Source organism: Sorex araneus, chromosome 2, assembly GCF_027595985.1.
Source record: "Sorex araneus isolate mSorAra2 chromosome 2, mSorAra2.pri, whole genome shotgun sequence".
NCBI classification, from domain to species: domain Eukaryota; kingdom Metazoa; phylum Chordata; class Mammalia; order Eulipotyphla; family Soricidae; genus Sorex; species Sorex araneus.
The window spans coordinates 294,891,198-294,908,765 of NC_073303.1; the positions used below are offsets into that span (position 1 = coordinate 294,891,198).

A 17,568-nucleotide genomic window follows, 5' to 3' on the forward strand; every position below is an offset into this window, starting at 1 on the left:
CTCTGCGCTCAGGAACTACCCCTGGCGGTGCTCGGGGGACCCTATGGGATGCTGGGAATTGAATCTGGGTCGACCACGTGCAAGGCAAACGCCCTACCCGCTGTACTATTGCTCCAGCCCTCTTCTTCCCTGATTATTTCTTTAAAATTTTGCTTTGGGGGTAGCTAATTGATTCATCCCTTTTATGTTTCCTTGAGTCAAACCTTGTCTCCTCCTCTGCAGGGATATATCACTCCAATGGATTATATTTGGCTGAGGCATCTGATTCCAGATGTTCTTCTGAACAACAAGGACTCTCTCTTCGGGAATATTAGAGAACTCTATGAATTTCATAACAGGTATATCACCATTAAAATTAACCAGGAAACTAGCAAGGTTGAAGGCAGACTGATGGGTCCAGGGAGCGGGGAGCAGGGGGGAGGAGAGGCGGGGGTGGGGGGAGGGAATGCTTAGACATTTTCAAGTTGAAGCCAGTAGTGCAGAGTCTGTTGGGTGGGTTAGGGTGGGGAGGGGGACGCAAATGAGGGAAGACATGCCACAGGATCCCTGGAGAAGAGGAAGACGCTCACAGAGCATGTGCTCCCTGTCAGGCACCACTATCTTCATTTGTGTCCTCCTTTGCGTTTATATCCCTTCACGCATCAACACTGACTGGGCACCTGTCTACTGTCCACTGTCTGGCACGGTGTTTGCTCAGTTGGGAATACCGAGGCACCTGAGAACTCACGCCCACTTATTTCTTATCTAGAGGGAGTGCTGAGAAGGTGGAGTCAGAAAATGCTAACTGGTCGGGCAAGTTGTGCTTTTAGCCCGGGTTGGGGGGGGGGGGGGAGGGCCTTGGGGTTGAATCTAGAGAACTCAAGGAGAGGAGGTCTCTGGAAATTATCTTTCCTTTTCATTTCTCTTTTGTACGTTTTCTTTCGTCTTCCAACTTCGTGAGAAAGATTTTTTCATTTGTAGTTCCCTTTCATACAACAGTTTTATTTTACAAAAGAGAAAACCACCATTTGCTGCCATGACCCCAAGATCAGATACGTGGTGGTTGGAGTGTGGCAGAGATGGCAGCTGGGTTATTCTTCATCATATCTGGTGGCATAGATGAGATAGAAAGCTGAAGTGGAAATACCACGTAAGCTACCTTCCCTGACCGAAGTGGTTCAGCCTCTTTGAGTGCCTGCAAGGCGAGTGCTCTGCCGCTGAGACATACCTGGCCCTTCAAAGTTGTGCTTTGAAATTAAGTGTGTTTTAGAAGAGTTTTTGATTTACAGAGAAATGGCAGAGACAATACAGGGTTCCTATAGGTCTCCCACTGTTTTCAATTATATCATCTACACTAAAATGATAAATATTTCGGTTAATGCACTGATGTTGATACATAATTGAGTTCATATCTATATTTCCTTAATTTTTTAAAAAATGTTTTTAATCGCTGTGAAATAAGAAAGTGATTCATGATTGGGTTTCAGGCGTCCAGTGTTTTAATAATGTCCACTTCCTTCCACCAGTGCCCATGCCCATTTGCTTTCCCCTAGCCAGTCTGCTACATTCTTGCACTGTGGTTTACAGTTCCTGTTGCTGATAGGGTCTCTTACGTGACACTTTACACCCTTCAGCGTGACCTCCTCCTCCAATTTGAACAATTTGAACACGTCCCTCCACCATAAACCCTGCCCCCTCCCTGCCCTACCCCCCCAGCCTCCTCAAGGGGCATGTTTCCATGTTTCCTACGAAGTATCAGTCCTCACGTTCTTGGTTTTCATTGTCTTTGTGCATTCATTACTCTACCTCCATGTTCCTTTGTGTCCCACATCTAAGAGAGAGCATTCTATGGGGCTCTCTCTCCCTCTGACCAAGGTGACCCCTCATGATACTCTCCAGGTGCCTTGCACTGTTTTTGGTTAAGGAAGAAACTAGGTGGCGCTCACCTTAACTTCTGCCTTGGCTTGCTGTAATCTCAAAAGGATTTCAGGACTAGCAGCTGCCACTGTATTTATTGGTTCTTGTTAGCATTCTTGTCCTGTAGCACAAGGATCAATGTATGCAGACATCTCCAACTCGTGTTTAGAGTCGGACCAGGAAAGCCCTGAGAATCCTCCCACAATTTTTCCTTCTAAATATGCACCAGAGGTGGGTTGGAATCCTAGTCATGTCACAGAATACATTTCCCCCACTTCCAGGTCAGGTGTTGAAGCTGAGTCAAGAGCAATAAATCCTGAAGAACCACATTTTTCTAGGCACGTCTTCCAACCTTCAAGTGTCTTGTAACCTTGTGTGATTCTATTTCAAACAAAACGCATGCACATTGTTTTTAAAAAATCAAAACGTTCTTATACCTTTCCCTCCCCCCCCCAGGACTTTTCTGAAAGAACTGGAAAAGTGCTCTGAAAACCCTGAGCTCCTGGCACGGTGTTTTCTCAAGCGAGTAAGTCTGTGTGGAAGGTGACCTTTAACCAGCGGCAAGGGAAGTGGAACCACAAAGGGCCCGAATTTTCTGTCTATCTCTTGAATGCAAATTAGAGGCTGCACAGGAAGTGCTCTGTGGCGTGAGAAGATCCCTCTTCGCTGGGAGCTGGGAACAACTCTCAAGTCTGACTTCTTACAAAACACAGTGAAGTGGAAGACGCCCTCCCATTTCCCATTCCAGCTCCTCCACTGAAAGACTAAACTCACTGTCTTAGGAGAGGAATCACACACGGGGTGTAAATTCCTCACTAACATTGCATTAGTCCCCTCCAGAGACGTAGTGAGCTCCTGTCTGCCAATCTCAGATCATCTAGTTCTTTCATTTTATTTTTCACAGCCTAGGCATGGTGGGGAAAAAAATTTCTATCTTCAGTCTCTCTTAGCGTTAGTACCTAATCTGTGAACTTCCGACCCCTCAGCCCCGTACCTCTGACCATCTCCCTTTGGGGAGGTGCCTCTTGGGAAGGACTGATTCCTCCTTGCAGGCTCTCTCCATCCCTGCTTTGGGCAGTACACAAGCTGTTGAAGCCAGCGGTGGTCCAGGGACACCGGTACCTAGAAAGGCTCCATCTCACACCATGCCCACAAAGGGCTTCCTGCTCCGAGGAGGACTAGGCAGAGGGTCCAGAGCCGCTCCCCCACCCCTGACTTCTCCCATTTTTCTTCTCTCTCTCAACTGCCCCCTTCCACCACCACCCCACCCCCCTCCTTATTTTGCACTTTGTGAATCTGAGACAATGCATCCAGCAACTTAAAACATTTTTCTTTTCTTTTTTTTTTTTGCTTTTTGAGTCACACCCGGCGATGCACAGGGGTTACTCTTGACTCATGCACTCAGGAATAACTCCTGGAGGTGCTTAGGGGACCATATGGGATGCTGGGAATTGAACCCGGGTCAGCCACTTGCAAGGCAAACGCCCTACCTGCTGTGCTATCGCTCCAGCTCTGCAACTTAAAACTTTTAAACAACATAGGTCATGCCTGATCTGTCGTGAGTGTGGTATTGGTAATAAACTGGAAGCAAGCGAACCCCAGGTCTCCAGGATCCGGAGTATTTGATGTAGGGGAGAAGCATAGCCTTCATCTTCTGGAGGTTTAGAAGAACTCTCCTTTGCCTTAGTGGGGTTCGTTTTATCATGGGTTTTTCATACCACACCAGAATTCAAGATACCCTGCAAACCACTTTATACAGCAATTTGAAATCTAGTTTAGAATTTTTTTTTTTTTGCGTCACACAGGGGTTATTCCTGGCTCTGCACTCAGGAATTACTCCTGGCTGTGCTCAGAAAACCATATGGGATGCTGGGATCAAACCCGGGTCAGCCATGTGGTTCGATTTCGGCCACCTGCTGTGCTATCACTCCAGCCCCTAGAAATATTTTTAAACTAAGTACTTCTGACATTATTCTGAAGACTTTTAAAAATTGTCCAATGAGGGGCTGGAAATAATAGTACTGTCAGTAGGGTTCTTGCCTTGTATGTGGTTGACCCAAGTTAAATCCCTGGCACCTTGCATGATCCCCCAAACCCTCCAGTAGAGACCCCTGAAGGCAGAGCCAAGAGTGAGCCCTGAGTATGACCAGGTATGACCCAAAAGCAAAAAACAAAATAAAATTGCCCATTGAAAAATTACCAAATTCATATGGAGTGGTAGAGTAGCACTGTACCACTGTTGTCCCATTGTTCATCGATTTGCTTGAGCGAGCACCAGTAATATCTCCATTGTGAGATTTCCTGTTACTGTTTATGGCATATCGAATAGATATTATCAAGTTAAAATTATTCAACTATGAGGAAGTAGTCAGAGAATTACTGGCTATATATTCATTCTCGGATTAATTCTTCTCTTAAAGCTTTGCAAAGGGATTTATAAATCATTAGTCCAGAACATAAACTGCATATAATCTTAAATGAGTTATCATGTTTGATATAATAGTGGGCCATAAATTATTTCTCTGTTTTGTTTTGGAGCCACACCCAGAAGTTTTCAGGGCTTTCTTCCAGACTCTGTGCGTTGGGATCACTTCCGGCAGTGCCTGGGGAGAGGGGTGTGGGGGTGCCCATATGTGGTGCTGGAGATTTGGGCAGAACCACCTTGTATGCAAAGGCTAGCGTCTAACTTCCAGTACAATCTCTTCAGCCCCATGTGTCATAAATTCTTACCAAGCACAAAATGATTAGTTTGGGATACAGGAACCACTGCATAATCTTTGAGCACCCTTGAAGGACTACTTTGACAGTTATATAATCTTTGAGTACCCTTGAAGGAATGCTTTGACTGCCATAATACAAAGACTTCAATTTGTCAGCCAATTAAGCAAGTCTGGCATCTTTTGGTATTAGAATAGTTCTTCTCTGCTCAATAATATTTACAGAATTCCACTAATTGTGGAACTTAATTTTGAAATATTGCTTTGGTCAAGTTTTTTAATTAGATTCTGTAGCCTGTGACATCTGGGAAGAAATCTTCCCAGCCGGCTTCCTCTAGATAATATGTGCCAGTAGTTTTGCTTTGAGTTTGGTTTGCTTTGAAATTTCACCTGGTACTCTGGAAAGAGCACGGGGATGAACTCAGGAAACATAACTTCTTACCTAAGGTATCAATTGTTGTCTGCATGATCTCTATTGAATCACTTAAGTTCTAAGAGTCTCACTTCTTTTGTTTGTTTTTTGTTTTTTGCTTTTTGAGTCACACCTGGCGATGCACAGGGGTTACTCTTGGCTCAAGCACTCAGGAATCATTCCTGGCGGTGCTCGGGAGACCATATGGGATTCTGGGAATCGAACCCAGGTCGGCCGCATGCAAGGCAAATGCCCTACGTACTGTGCTATCACTCCAGCCCCCAAGTCTCACTTCTTTTACAGGCTTAATAATGCCATTATCTGGGACCAGAAAAATAGTCCAGTGGGTAGGGTCCTTGCCTTGCATGTGGCAGACCTGAGTTTGATCCCATGCACCCCATGTGATCCCCCAAGCCCTGCTAGGAATGTTTCCTGAGCACAGAGCCAGGAGTAAACCCTGAGCACTTATGGGTGTGGCCCCAAAACAAAATGAAACAAAAATAATAATGCCAACATGTAAAGTTGTGGAAATCAGAGAAAACAGTGCATCCAGAGGCTTCTGCAAAGGGAAAAAGGGGCATGTAAGAGTAACTACCATTTGTTGAGTATTCTGCCTGCATGGACCAATTGCTGAGGCTTCTTTATACATCATTTTTGTTGAATCTCCCAGCAATCGTACTGCTATTACAAACCCAATTAACAGGAGAAATGAGCATAGAAAGATTAAGTAATGGACTTTGACCCATATAGTTTGTCATAATATAGTTTGACAAAATCAAAAGCAGAGCTTGGGCATCCACCACTGGAATCCATGGTCATAATTCATAAGTAATCTTATACCTTTGAACATGTAAGTGTTGGGTAGCAATTGTAGCTCCTTGATTTATGCTACATTGAGTGGAAGGGAAAGCTGATATTTTCATAGCCTATTAGTCAGTTCATTCCCCTCTCTAGAGAATTCTGAACTAGAGATCAAATGCAGGCCCTTGATTATATTTTAGGCCTTGAAGGCCAGTAATGTTCTGTGTTGCTCAAAGGGAAGATGCAGGATCAATCTACAGTTTTCAGGAAGGCGGGTTTCAGTTCAGCATCCACCCAGGGAACCAGCATCCCTCTCCATTTCTAGGCGAGCTTGAGGAAAGGTAGCTACAGTTGAGGAGGTGTCTTCGGGCGGGAGGCTGGTCTGCGTCGTCTAGCTTCCGGGAAGCTCTCTGAGGCTGAGTACTGAAAACAGTGAAACCTGGAAGCATTTTTCTCTATGCCAGTATTTCTCTATGCCAATATTTTGGTGCACAAAATGACCACATGGGGGTGAGATGTCTTAAACTGCTTGCTTTGTAAGTCTGGCCTCATGTCATTGCTATCGTACCGTGGGAGCCACTAAGTTTAACAAAAGTACAGGCCTGGAGAGGTAGCTCAGGGGGCTGAGCGCAGGCTCTCGTGGCCCTCTAGCACTGCCAGGAGAAATCCAAGCCCAGAGCTGGGAGTGACCCCTTAGCACCAGCAGGTGTGGCCCTGCCCCCTCCCCCCACTATAAAAGCAAAGAAATGCACAGAACGTGGCTTCCGGCACCTGCAAGAGCAGAGGGTAGTTCTGGAGTGAATGAATAATGGTTGCATTGTTGTTAAGCTCTGAGTTATCCTAGTTTCTTAACCTAACAACATTTCTCAGGGGCTGTCTCTGTCTCCCAAGCATATATGCATGTGTGTGTGTGTGTGTGTGTGGTGTGTGTGTGTGTGTGCGCGTGTGTGAACCTCACAAAAGTAGCAGAGGAGAGAGGGATAGTCCATATGGAAAGGACCACTTAACTGCTGGGGAAGGGGAAAAGCTACAGGAATGGAAATCGTTCCTCCTCAGCTGTGTTTAGAAGCAGAATAGACACAATGGGGATTGCAGAGAGAGAGAAATAAGCCAGGTCCAAGTGAAGAACAGTCGCAGAAGTCCACAGGCGAGGGTCACGCACAGCTCCTTGCTGCGTCGCACAGAGCTGGATCCGGTTCTCCTGGAGAAGCTGGTAAGCGGACTCCATGGGTTGGTCGTGTCCTGTCAGCCGCATTTTGGCAGGCTTGTGCCCACCTCATCTGGTGCTCTTTGGAGCACTTGGAATCCTTCTTGACGGCCATTTGGGAGAGGGTCTTTCGACTCTGCTGCCCCTGAATCTTACTTGTTGTTTTGTTTTAGGGCCACACCTAGGCTCAGGGCTTACTTCTTGCTCAGCACTCAGGGATCACTCCGGTGCTCAAGGGACCGTATGGGGTGTCAAATCGAACCCGAGCCACCCACTGTACTATTTCTCTGGCCCTAACGCCTTGTTCTAGGGCAAGAAGCAGAACATCTGCTTTGCCCACGTGACTTCGGTCTGTGTCCGAGTGCTCCTATTTCCCTGCTGGGATATTTCTTAGGTTGTTTTTTCTTTTGTTCTGTTTTGTTTTGCTTGTTTGTTTTTAGGGTTGAAGCTGTTGTTTGTGCTAAGCCAAGGGTGAGAGGGAATGAGGGACAGGGTCTATCCCCAGCACTTCTGTTAGTTTGTCACTCACTGAAGGACTGTGGGGGAACTGGGGGTATCTGGATGGGGGGCTGCAGGTAGGGGGGCGAGGGGGGACAGATCTCCGTGGCAGCTCCCATTGGTGACAGTGTGTGTTTGTCCTGCTGCTGCTCCCACCTCCCTCATTCATTTTCTGTGTTTAGTGCTTAGGGTACTGTGTAACCCTCTGCTCGCCTCCCGGGGCACTCACCCCAACTTAAGGCCACTTATCCCACATCCCCCATCCCTTACACCTGGAAATACTCTATTGCATAAATAAATAAACTGTGTTATCCTGTCCACTTACTTTTTTTTACTGAAAAAAAAAAGACTTGATTAATCTGTGCTCATTTTTCCCCCACTCAGAAAGAAGATCTTCAAATATATTTAAAATACCATAAGAATCTACCCCGGGCCAAGGCAATTTGGCAAGAATGTCAAGACTGCGCCTACTTTGGGGTAACTTGGAGATTAGTCTCCCTCAAATTGCTTCCCCCTGTTTGATATTTATGTCCATTGCTTACTTTTTAAGGGGATAGGGACACTTGGGCCACACCCCAGCAGTGCTCAGCACTAACTCTGTGCTCAGGGCTCACTCTGGTGGGGATCAGGAGACCATATGGGGTGCTAGAGATGAAATCTGGTTAAGCTGCATGCAAGGCAAGTGCTTTACTCATTGTACTGTTTATCTGACCCATTGTGCACCAATATTTTTTTGTTTGTTTGGTTTGGGGAGGGAAGCCATACTTGGTGATGCTCAGGGGTTACTACTGGCCCTTTACTCAGGAATTACTGCTGAGAGTGTTCAGGGGACCATATTGTGATGGCAGGGATCGAACCCAGGTCAGCTGCATGCAAGGCAAGAGCCCTACCCTCTGTACTGTCCCTCTAGCCCCACTTATTTTTTTTTAATCACCATGTGGAAAGTTACAAAGCTTTCAGACGTAAGTCTCAGTTACACAATGCTCAAACACCGATCCCTTCACCAGTGCACATATTCCACCACCAGGAACCAAATTAAAAAGGAATGAGCGAGGCAAAACAATTGGCAGTAGAGTTAATGTTTGTTCAGAGTCTCTCTCCTTTAGAAAGCACCAGAAGTTTTGGTGCTATTTTGGTCTTTGAGGATTGCAGGCATCTTTTGGCTGTTAAAAACCCAGACTCCTCTAGAATGAGTCTGAAGAATAAAATGAAGTCCAAAAGGTGACCCAAAGGAGTGTGGAGGAATGACAGTTCTGTCAGCTGCCACTTCACCTCTAGACTCCACATGACCTAGATAGATCCGGCCCCTCAGACGGCTGCTTTCGAGGAGGGTCTGAAATAGCCCCTTCTCCACCTGCTAGTTGCGTTCTAAAGGGAATCAGTGGTCTTGCTTCCCTGGTTGCCTGTGGAAATACTGTCTCCTTCCCTTCCCCCTGAACCTCACACGGGTCCCTGAGGGATTGAACAGTGACGGAAGGGTTCTCTCCACTTCCCCGCTGGCTCCTGAGGAACCTGTTTCATTTCTTGTGTTTAAACCCTGCTATGTTTTGTCCTGTGGGGGGGAGCGTGGGAAGGGGAATCGATCTTGTTCTCATGCTGTTTCTGCTTGGTCTCCTAAGGTATGCCAGCGCCAACTGGATCACAATCTCCCCCTTCTGAAGTATCTTGGCGGACCGAGCGAGAGGCTTGCGAAATACCAGCAGCTGCTGAAGGTAAGGCCCACAGCTGGGGGTTTCTGGACGGTGGTACTGGGGTGTTTTTCCTGACACGGCCAGAGTTGGAACTTTCTCTGCCTTTGAGGCCTTCCTGCCCTCCGAGTCTGACCTGTTGAGGATAAGACCAGAGAATCCAGGAGTCGGAAGGCGCCTGGGCGTCCGAGTGCTGGGGGAGCCCAACTGACAAGAAGAGAGGCTTTGGGGAACACAGACGAAAGGGGACGGGACGACTCTGCTGGCACCAGGTGGGGCTGGGGGGCAGCCAGAGCTTCTGGTCCAGTAGGGTATCATCGTCTGTTCTGTTGAGACCAGGCACCTTCCCCAAATCGTGTGATTTTCCCACAAAGTCCCCGGGAGAGAAGGGCCAGCACTGGGGTCTCCTTTGCCCACACCCACCTCCACTCTCAGACTGAAGGTCCCTCTCAAGAGCAGAATAACAGGATGGATTTTGCTTTGTGGAAGGGTTCTGTGTGTCCGAGGAGACCCTGCCCACAGCCACACTCTCCCGGCACCCACTCAGGACAGAAGCTGTGTCGGGGCACCATCTCCCCATGAGCAGAGGGGAAGGTTGGAAGTTCCAGGCTGTGGGGCTTTGTTTTGTTTTGTTGGGGGGCGGGGGGTGGATGCTCCCCAGCAGTGCTGAGGACCACCAGAACTACGGGAGGTATTTGAGAGGACATGTGGGCTGGGCATCCCCCCGGGGTTGGGGGCCCTCTGGATGCCATGAATGTTTTCCAGCCTTTGAGCGATCTCCCTTGTCTCTGAATTGTATAAGTCGTGCTTGCCTGGTAGCTAGAACCTCAGATGAAAATGGGGAAAGGGTGAAAGAGCCCCTGCTGTGCCCCGACTCCCCTCCCTTCTGTCTTTCTGATTGACGTGAGCCCCATCAGACATGCCCGGAAGGAAGCTGTTGGTGTTGAGGCGCTGGGCGGTTTAGTTCTGGGGCCAACACCTGCCCTCAGAAAGTTGCTCTGACTCCAGAGTCCGGGCCTCACCAGTGCACCTCAGCTGGCTGTGGGCTGACAGGGCCACCGAACTCTTGGTTTCCCCCTGTAGAAGATGAGGAAGTGTGTGTCTGCTGTGAGAAGTAACGCTGTTTTGTAAGCCGGCCGGCTCAGGCGCTCCGAAAGCTTCCCATCACGTGTGGCTTTGTCCCACAGGGGAAGACATCACACTAGTGTGGAGATGAGCGTAGTGATCTGCTGTGACCTCCAGTGTGTGTTAACGCCATGCAGGGCCTTCGAGGCCTCTGGCCGTCCCGTCTAGGCTGGCCCCTGACCTGAGCTTCCGCACCTCTCTTGGGGCCCAGAGAGAAGCCAGCAGTTGGGCCTGCTGGCCCGGGCATTTAAGGGCTCCAGAATACTCAGAGAATTGAGGTGGGCTCCGCCCTCGAGAGGGTAGCAGGGCGGTGGCATGAGAAACTAGTGGTGGAGAGTCAGGCTCCTGGAAGTGGGCCCCAGCACTGGCCACTGTAAACTCCCACATGCAGGACATTTCTTCACCTTCTGCTGGGCTTGTGAAACGAAGCCAGCACCTGTCGCTCGTTTGGGACTGTCCTTATGCTTCAGAGAAGCATTAAGCGAGGGTGGAGAAGTCAGAAACACTAAGGTGTTTTCTTAAAAGCTAATTTCTACAGAGCAAACAAGAAACAATATAAACAATATTATATGTGACCGGAGCATCTCTGCAAAGCTGTAGCGGTGACCCACGGCAAGCACGGTTTTCTCATAGGCTAGCTTGCCGCATGCTCGGGGAACTAGAGGCACACCCGGGAAGGAAGAACTTCGCAGTGTTCTGGCCGTACTCTGAGAACCGGGGTGTTGGACTGATAGCCCCTAGGTTAGAAAGAATCATGGGATGCTGGTGTGGGAAAGCCTTTTTAAGTAGAAAAGAAATAATAATGAGGAGAAGGAGGAAGAGGATGAAAATAAAGGGAGCTGAAGCCTTAGTACAGAGAGTAAGGTGCAGAGTAAAGGTAGAGAGTAAAGTACTAAGTAAAGTACTGAGTAAAGGAGGTAAAGTACTGAGTAAAAGAGGTAGAGACTAAAGTACTGAGTAAAGGTAAAGTACTGAATAAAGGTAGAGTACTGAGTAAAGGTAGAGTAAAGTACTGAGTAAAGGTAGAGTAAAGTACTGAGTAAAGGTAAAGTACAGGGAGTGCCTTGCACTCACCACCTGGCTTTGATCCCTGGCACCCACTATGGTCACTGGAGCCCACTGGTGCAGAGGCGGGAGTAAGCCCTCAGTACTGCTAGGTGTGGCCCAAAACAAAAACAAAAACAAAAAAAAGGAAAGATAACAGAATAATAGATTATAGCATTTCAAAACAAAGAGTAGGGAGAGACATGATACAGGGATTAAAGCATTTATTTTGCCAGGAATAATCCCTGAGCCAGGAAGTAAGCCCTGATCATCACTAGTGTAGCCCCAAAACCAATAACAACAAATGATACAAGAATGAAAAAAATAGGAACAATATTACATGTGACAAATATTGTATGTGACTAATGATCTGCAGCCTTAATAATGAGCTCACAGAAATTAATAACAATAACAACAAAAAATTAGGGGCCAGAGCAATAGTACAGCAGGCTGGGCACTGGCCTTGAGTGTGGCCAACCCAGGTTCAATACCTCACATCCTGTATGGTCCCAGTGTCCGCCAGAAGTCATTCCTGAGTGTAGAGCCAGGAGTAAGCCCTGAGCACCACTGGGTGTGGCCCCAAACCAAAGAGAAAACAAAAATAAAAGATACTTATGAAATGCTTGCAATCTCATTTCAGATGTTATGAAATTACTAGTCATCACAAAGAGTTTTTTAAGACAGTGTCTAAGGAGTCATGGCACGTTGATTAGACAATAAATTATTTCTCGACATACATTAGAAATAGACGGATTTAAGGACAACAGGAATACGCTTTCATTGTGCTCAGACTACTTTAAATAGGACAAGTGATTTATGAAAACTCAGATTTAATCTACAAAATTTTTCTTGTCTGGATTTTGGTTAATTAAGATTGTTTTGCAAAATGAAACATTATTAATTTACTGAAAGGAAGAAGTCCTGAAAAAGGTAGTTATGCCGGTTCCCTGTGCAATTCAACTTCTGGGATAAATATTTATTTGTCTTCTTAAATTTTAATCAATTAGTATTTTTTAAAAATGACAGGGAGAGGTTGATAACAGGTATAGCCCTTTAGTGTAAAACACAGTGGTTGCAGGGGACATCACTATTGTTCAATTAAAATTTGCTAAAGAATAGGAATTCTTTCAGTATATATATATATTATATATAACATACATTATACATTATGTATATTATATAATGTATATACTACACATATATGTAATGTATATGTACTGTATACTGTATATATTCTGTATACATATGCATATGCAGTATATATACACATATATAATTACCATCGTATATACTTCGAATACTTGTCATTTTTATATGTTGATTTTATACCTTAATAAAGCTGAAATAAAACTAAATTAGCAAGTAGAAGATGAGAAAAGGACATAGGCAATTTACAAAAGAATAAAGGCATTATTTGAAAGTTCTACCTCACTAGTTTTATCTAAGAAATTTAGCTCAGAACAAAAGTGAGGTAGCATTGTTCCATTAATTCAGTTGGCAAAACTTTTAAATTAAATGGTAATATCCTTCATAGGCTGGGGCAGGAGAAACTAATTTTCTTTCTCTAGAGAACTTGTCATCAAAACTCTTAGCATTGACAATTTCAGTGCTGGGAATTTATTCTTGAGAAGCAAAACAAAGATTACTATTGCAGTACAAAATTGTTTGAACTTAAATGTTCCATAACATTGTGATTTGTCAAAGGATATAATAGTCTATTACAATTAAGAAGCATAAATTAAAATCATAATTTCACGGGAAAATATTCATGATAGTGATGCTACACAGAAATATCGGGACATCAAATAATGCATTTAATTTATTCTATCTTTGTGAAAATAGCTTCCTGCCTAGTATGTCATTCATTCTTCTTGTGACCAACACATTTATACACATATTCTAGAAGGCTAGAATTGAAGATGCTTTGCCTGGTAGATTTTGCTGGTGTTCTACTTTCCAATTTTCAGTGGAGTTTTTGGGTTCATTTAGGGTCTGCTGGACCTTGTGTCTCCTGCGGATTTGGAGATAGACCGGGGTAACCTTGAAGGAGGTTCAACTAAGGTACAGTCTTCAATATGGTTTTTATGTAATCAACTGTGAATGTTGTTTGTCTCTGGGTGGGAGGACTTACAATGAATTCTTTTTTTTTAAAATAATCTTTATTAGCTATTTTTTTCACAAATAGTTTGTGTTCTATAATTGAGCCAGGGAAAAAATTAATAATGATTTTTAAGTAATATTTGTAGCTGGTTAAATGCTAATATATTATCTTCCTTCCACATAAGAATGTAACTGTCAGCATTACAAAATAAAGTGAGCGTGTCAAAAACATCTGTAAAAGACCAGAAGTAAATTGGATAAAAGCTATGGTGGTTTTCCTACACGGTGGGATTATGAATTATTTATATTTACATCTCTGTATTTCTCAGTATATATAACTTATATATTGTGCCCTGTGTATGTGTGTGTGTGTGTGTGTGTGTGTGTGTGTGTGTGTTTGTGTGTGTGTCCCTTAAAAAGCAGATCTCTTGAAGGAAACGCTGACCTAACGGATTAGGAAGAAATGTGTGACTTCACAGGGGAGTTTCTTTCTCCCCACAATGTTCTGATTTTATAAGAAAAACATCAGAGGGCCTGGGTGGTTAAGGCACTTGCCTTGTGTAAGCGACCCTGGCTCTATTGCCAGCTTGGGAGACATGCCAGGAGTGACCCCAGAGTGCAGACCCAGGAATAAGCCTTGAGCCTTGTTGGGTGTGGCCAAAAAGAGCAAACGAACAAACAAAACCCCACCAGGCATGTGTGTTCCGAAAGGCAGTCATGTGCCTGCACGCTCAGCTCAGAAGGGGCAGTGGCAGTGAGATTCAGGCCCAGACGTGGAGTGTGGGGGCGTAGCCTGAGCAAGAGGGCTTTAATGGGTTTGAATGTTTCTGCCCCCCCCTGCATCACGCACTGTAAACTAAGCAGCCTCCTGAGCTGTGGGAGGGTGACTCCCCCGGGGAAGAGCAAGAATGTCCACAGTGCAGTCTCTGACAGGAAGGAGAGTTGTGTTGGGCGAAGAAGCAGCCGGCATGAGGCCTTTTAACTCCTTCTTGATGACGGTGCGGGAAATTCATGTGGGAGTGTGTCCTCCACCAGGAACTGAGGCATATTTATGGTGAGGGGGAAGGTCAGCACCCAGGGGGAGCTGGCCAGGGGAGCAGGCTCGTCCCGTCTACTCAAGAGCCCGGTCATTCCCTTCTCCCATTCGAAGGTGCTGCTCTCTAGCTTGTGGGCAGGGATGGCAGAAGTGGACATCCTTTGCTTACGGTCTGCTACAGAGAACAAAAAGGAATGAGTTGCGACAAAGATTTTTCTTCATGGTAGAAACTTATATAGTAAAAATAAATAAATAAATAAATAAATGAGATCAGAATCTTTTATGGTTTATGATTTATTTCCCAAATAAATATGCTGCACAGTATTGAGGGGTAAAAATACCAAACAAACCTTTCAAGCTGAGACAGTCATTCTGAGACACCCATCGTTTCTAAAGGTCACGCAGACAGGAAGACTGGAGACGTTGGTCTCTTAAAGGCGCAGCCGGAGATTTTCCACCTAACGCTGACTCTGTGCTTTGGGGGGCTGGCCCCTCCCAACCCCCCTTGGCTTACCTCTTAGGCCTCTGGGGTGATGACGAAAAGTGAGGAGGTTTCGGGAAGTAGTGGAGGGAGGGCAGAGTCCAGAGGGATTCCTCTCGTGGCCAGTGTAAACATGGGTTTACACACAATCCTTAGTGACCTGCCTGTAGGTTGCCCACTCCCCGCTGCTAGAGGAGTTCGCAGATATAGCCTCTGCTGGCCTGCTTTTAAGTAATTGCTCCCATAGGAATAAGAATTTTGGAACTGGGGTGATATTACCCTGGGTTAGGCTCTTGCCTCACACATGGATAAATCCCTGGTACTACACATGATCTCCGGAGCCCACCAGGTGTGATCTCTGAGCACAGAGCCAGGAGCAGGCCCTGAGCACTGTGACTATGTTTTCCCCATCCCCCCCCAAAAGAATTTCGCATTAACTAGACGAATGTTATGCTAAAACTCTTCCTCTCTCAGGACACAAATAGCTCCACTTACACTAATGCTCTAATGGTACATTTTCTTTCTTCTTTTTTGGGGGGGGGGTGCACTAACATCCAGGAATAACACCCAGCAATGCTTAGGGCTTCCTTCCGCTCTGTACTCAGGAATCACTCCTGTTGGGGTCTGGGGATCATAAGGGATACCAGGTATTGAATCCGGGTTGGCCACATGCAAGACAAATGCCCGATCCGCTCGCTGGACTGTCGCTCAGGCCCTCAAATTGGACATTTTCGATAGGCCCCAGGGGGCAGGCTGTAGCAGGGAGAGCAACTAGGAAGCACGGCGAGGTTTCATACTGTAGAAAAGATTTTTAGAAATCTTTTGATTACATTTTTAGAAATCTCATGATTTTTAGAAGCCCCATCCTTCACAGCAGCACAGTGTTGGCGAGTTTTGCGTGTGCGTGCGGATCATTCACTTTAGCTAGCAGACACGCTCATCCTCTGTCACTCCCTGTTGGCTGCGTCCCTGGCTCGGCGCTGCTTTTGTTTCCTTTGCAGAGGGGCTACCTTTTCATTTCCAATAAGGCGTTTGCTTTCCACAGAGTGGGTCAAAGAGAACCAAGGACTCAGCACTCTCAGCCGAACTACAGCAAGCAGTGGCCATGATGGAGGATTTGATCAAGTCCTGTGAGTTGGCCGTGGACCTGGCAGCAGTTACTGGATGTCCGGTATGGTTTTGTCGTTGTTTTGCCCAGTGGTGCTCAGAGCTGAATCCTGGCTCTGGGCTCAAGGATCACTCATGGGCAGGCTTGGGGGATGGGGTTTCGGGAATCAAACCCAGGTCGGCTGACTGCAAGGCAAGCTCCCCACCTGCCCTACTGTTGCTCTGGCCTCGGAGCTGCGAGCACTGGAACATGTCACACAGAAGGCAGATTTGGTCTCCTAAAGACAGAAGATGTGGCAAAGTTAGAGAGTGGGGCACGTGGAGAGGAACCAAAATCCACCAGCAAACCTGGACTGCGGGGACACAAAGCACCTCTCAGCATTTTTGTGAATATTGAGGCTTACCCACACTCTGAAAAAAAAAACAAAAACAGAAATTCAGGGTCCCGAACACCTGTTGGGAACGTGCTGAAGGAGCAATGTAGTTCCTGCCTTGTGGGGCTGTTACAAAATTAAAAGATTTCCCTTCTCCACACAAGTTTTCTCTGTGAAAAATTGCTTTGAAACTGGAAAGTGAAAGTCTGACCTCACTTTACAGGGTGCTCCCTTATATTCCCCGAGTCCCTTCACCCAGGTGGCTGGGGGGAAGCGCCCAAGGAGTTCCTGCTGGCACTGAGCTGTTGCTTCTGCAGGACAGCGCTTGGCTCTCAGGGCAAACCTGCACCTGTCTGATCATCTGGGGACTGGGACCGAGTTCACCTTCCGCTGTTTCCCCTGTGAGTGTGGTCCAGACTCCCACTCAGGACTTCCTGTCACAACAGATTCCTGTCACAACAGATTCCCCCACAGCTTTCGTGGCCTAGGGCAGCACAGGGGATGCTCTTACATTCCAGGGGGCTGAGGTCAAGTGCAGTCTCCAGAAGCTAAACTCTGAGGGCGTCCCCGCACACCTGTGTTCGTAGTCACATTCACTACCATGGCCAAGAATTGGAAACAACTCAGATCCACACCTGTGGGTGAGTGGATCAAGAAGTTGTGGGCTAAATATGCAAAATCACGCCACGTGCAGTAATGTAGGCGGAGAGGATACCATGCTGAGTGAAGTCAGTCAGAAGGGAAGGGACAGACACAGAATGATCTCTCCTGTGTGGCACTTGAAGTCACACAGTAAGGTAGCAGCAAAGGGCCAAAGGCAGCACAACAGGGTAACTGATCCACACAGTTGAGTGGGGGTGGGGATGGGGGCTGAGAGGGAGAAGTGTTGGGGTCCTTGGGGTGTGAAGGTGGATACACTGGACATAGGTACGGTTTTGGAACTATGTGCATAGGAAGCCATCACTAACAGTCTTATAAGTCATAGAACCACAATAAAAATTAAAATAAGTCAATAAAATCTCCGGGCTGCCCTAGTGAAAGCTCTAGGGGAGAATCTCTTTCCTTGCCTCTCTGCCTCCCAG

The 17,568-nt window shown here is 46.4% G+C and overlaps 1 protein-coding gene across 3 annotated transcripts in view; it reads left to right on the forward strand.

Annotated features, from left to right (window-relative positions):
• The window catches only part of MCF2L2 (MCF.2 cell line derived transforming sequence-like 2), a 263,863-nt gene that overhangs the window by 226,772 nt on the left and 19,523 nt on the right, over positions 1-17,568 (forward strand). For all 3 annotated transcript variants that reach the window (XM_055124229.1, XM_055124227.1, XM_055124228.1), the window contains exons 17-22: positions 223-338; positions 2,353-2,422; positions 7,916-8,008; positions 9,151-9,243; positions 13,378-13,449; positions 16,051-16,176. In XM_055124229.1, the coding sequence (XP_054980204.1) occupies positions 223-338; positions 2,353-2,422; positions 7,916-8,008; positions 9,151-9,243; positions 13,378-13,449; positions 16,051-16,176 (570 nt within the window). The remainder of the gene's footprint in view (positions 1-222; positions 339-2,352; positions 2,423-7,915; positions 8,009-9,150; positions 9,244-13,377; positions 13,450-16,050; positions 16,177-17,568) is intronic.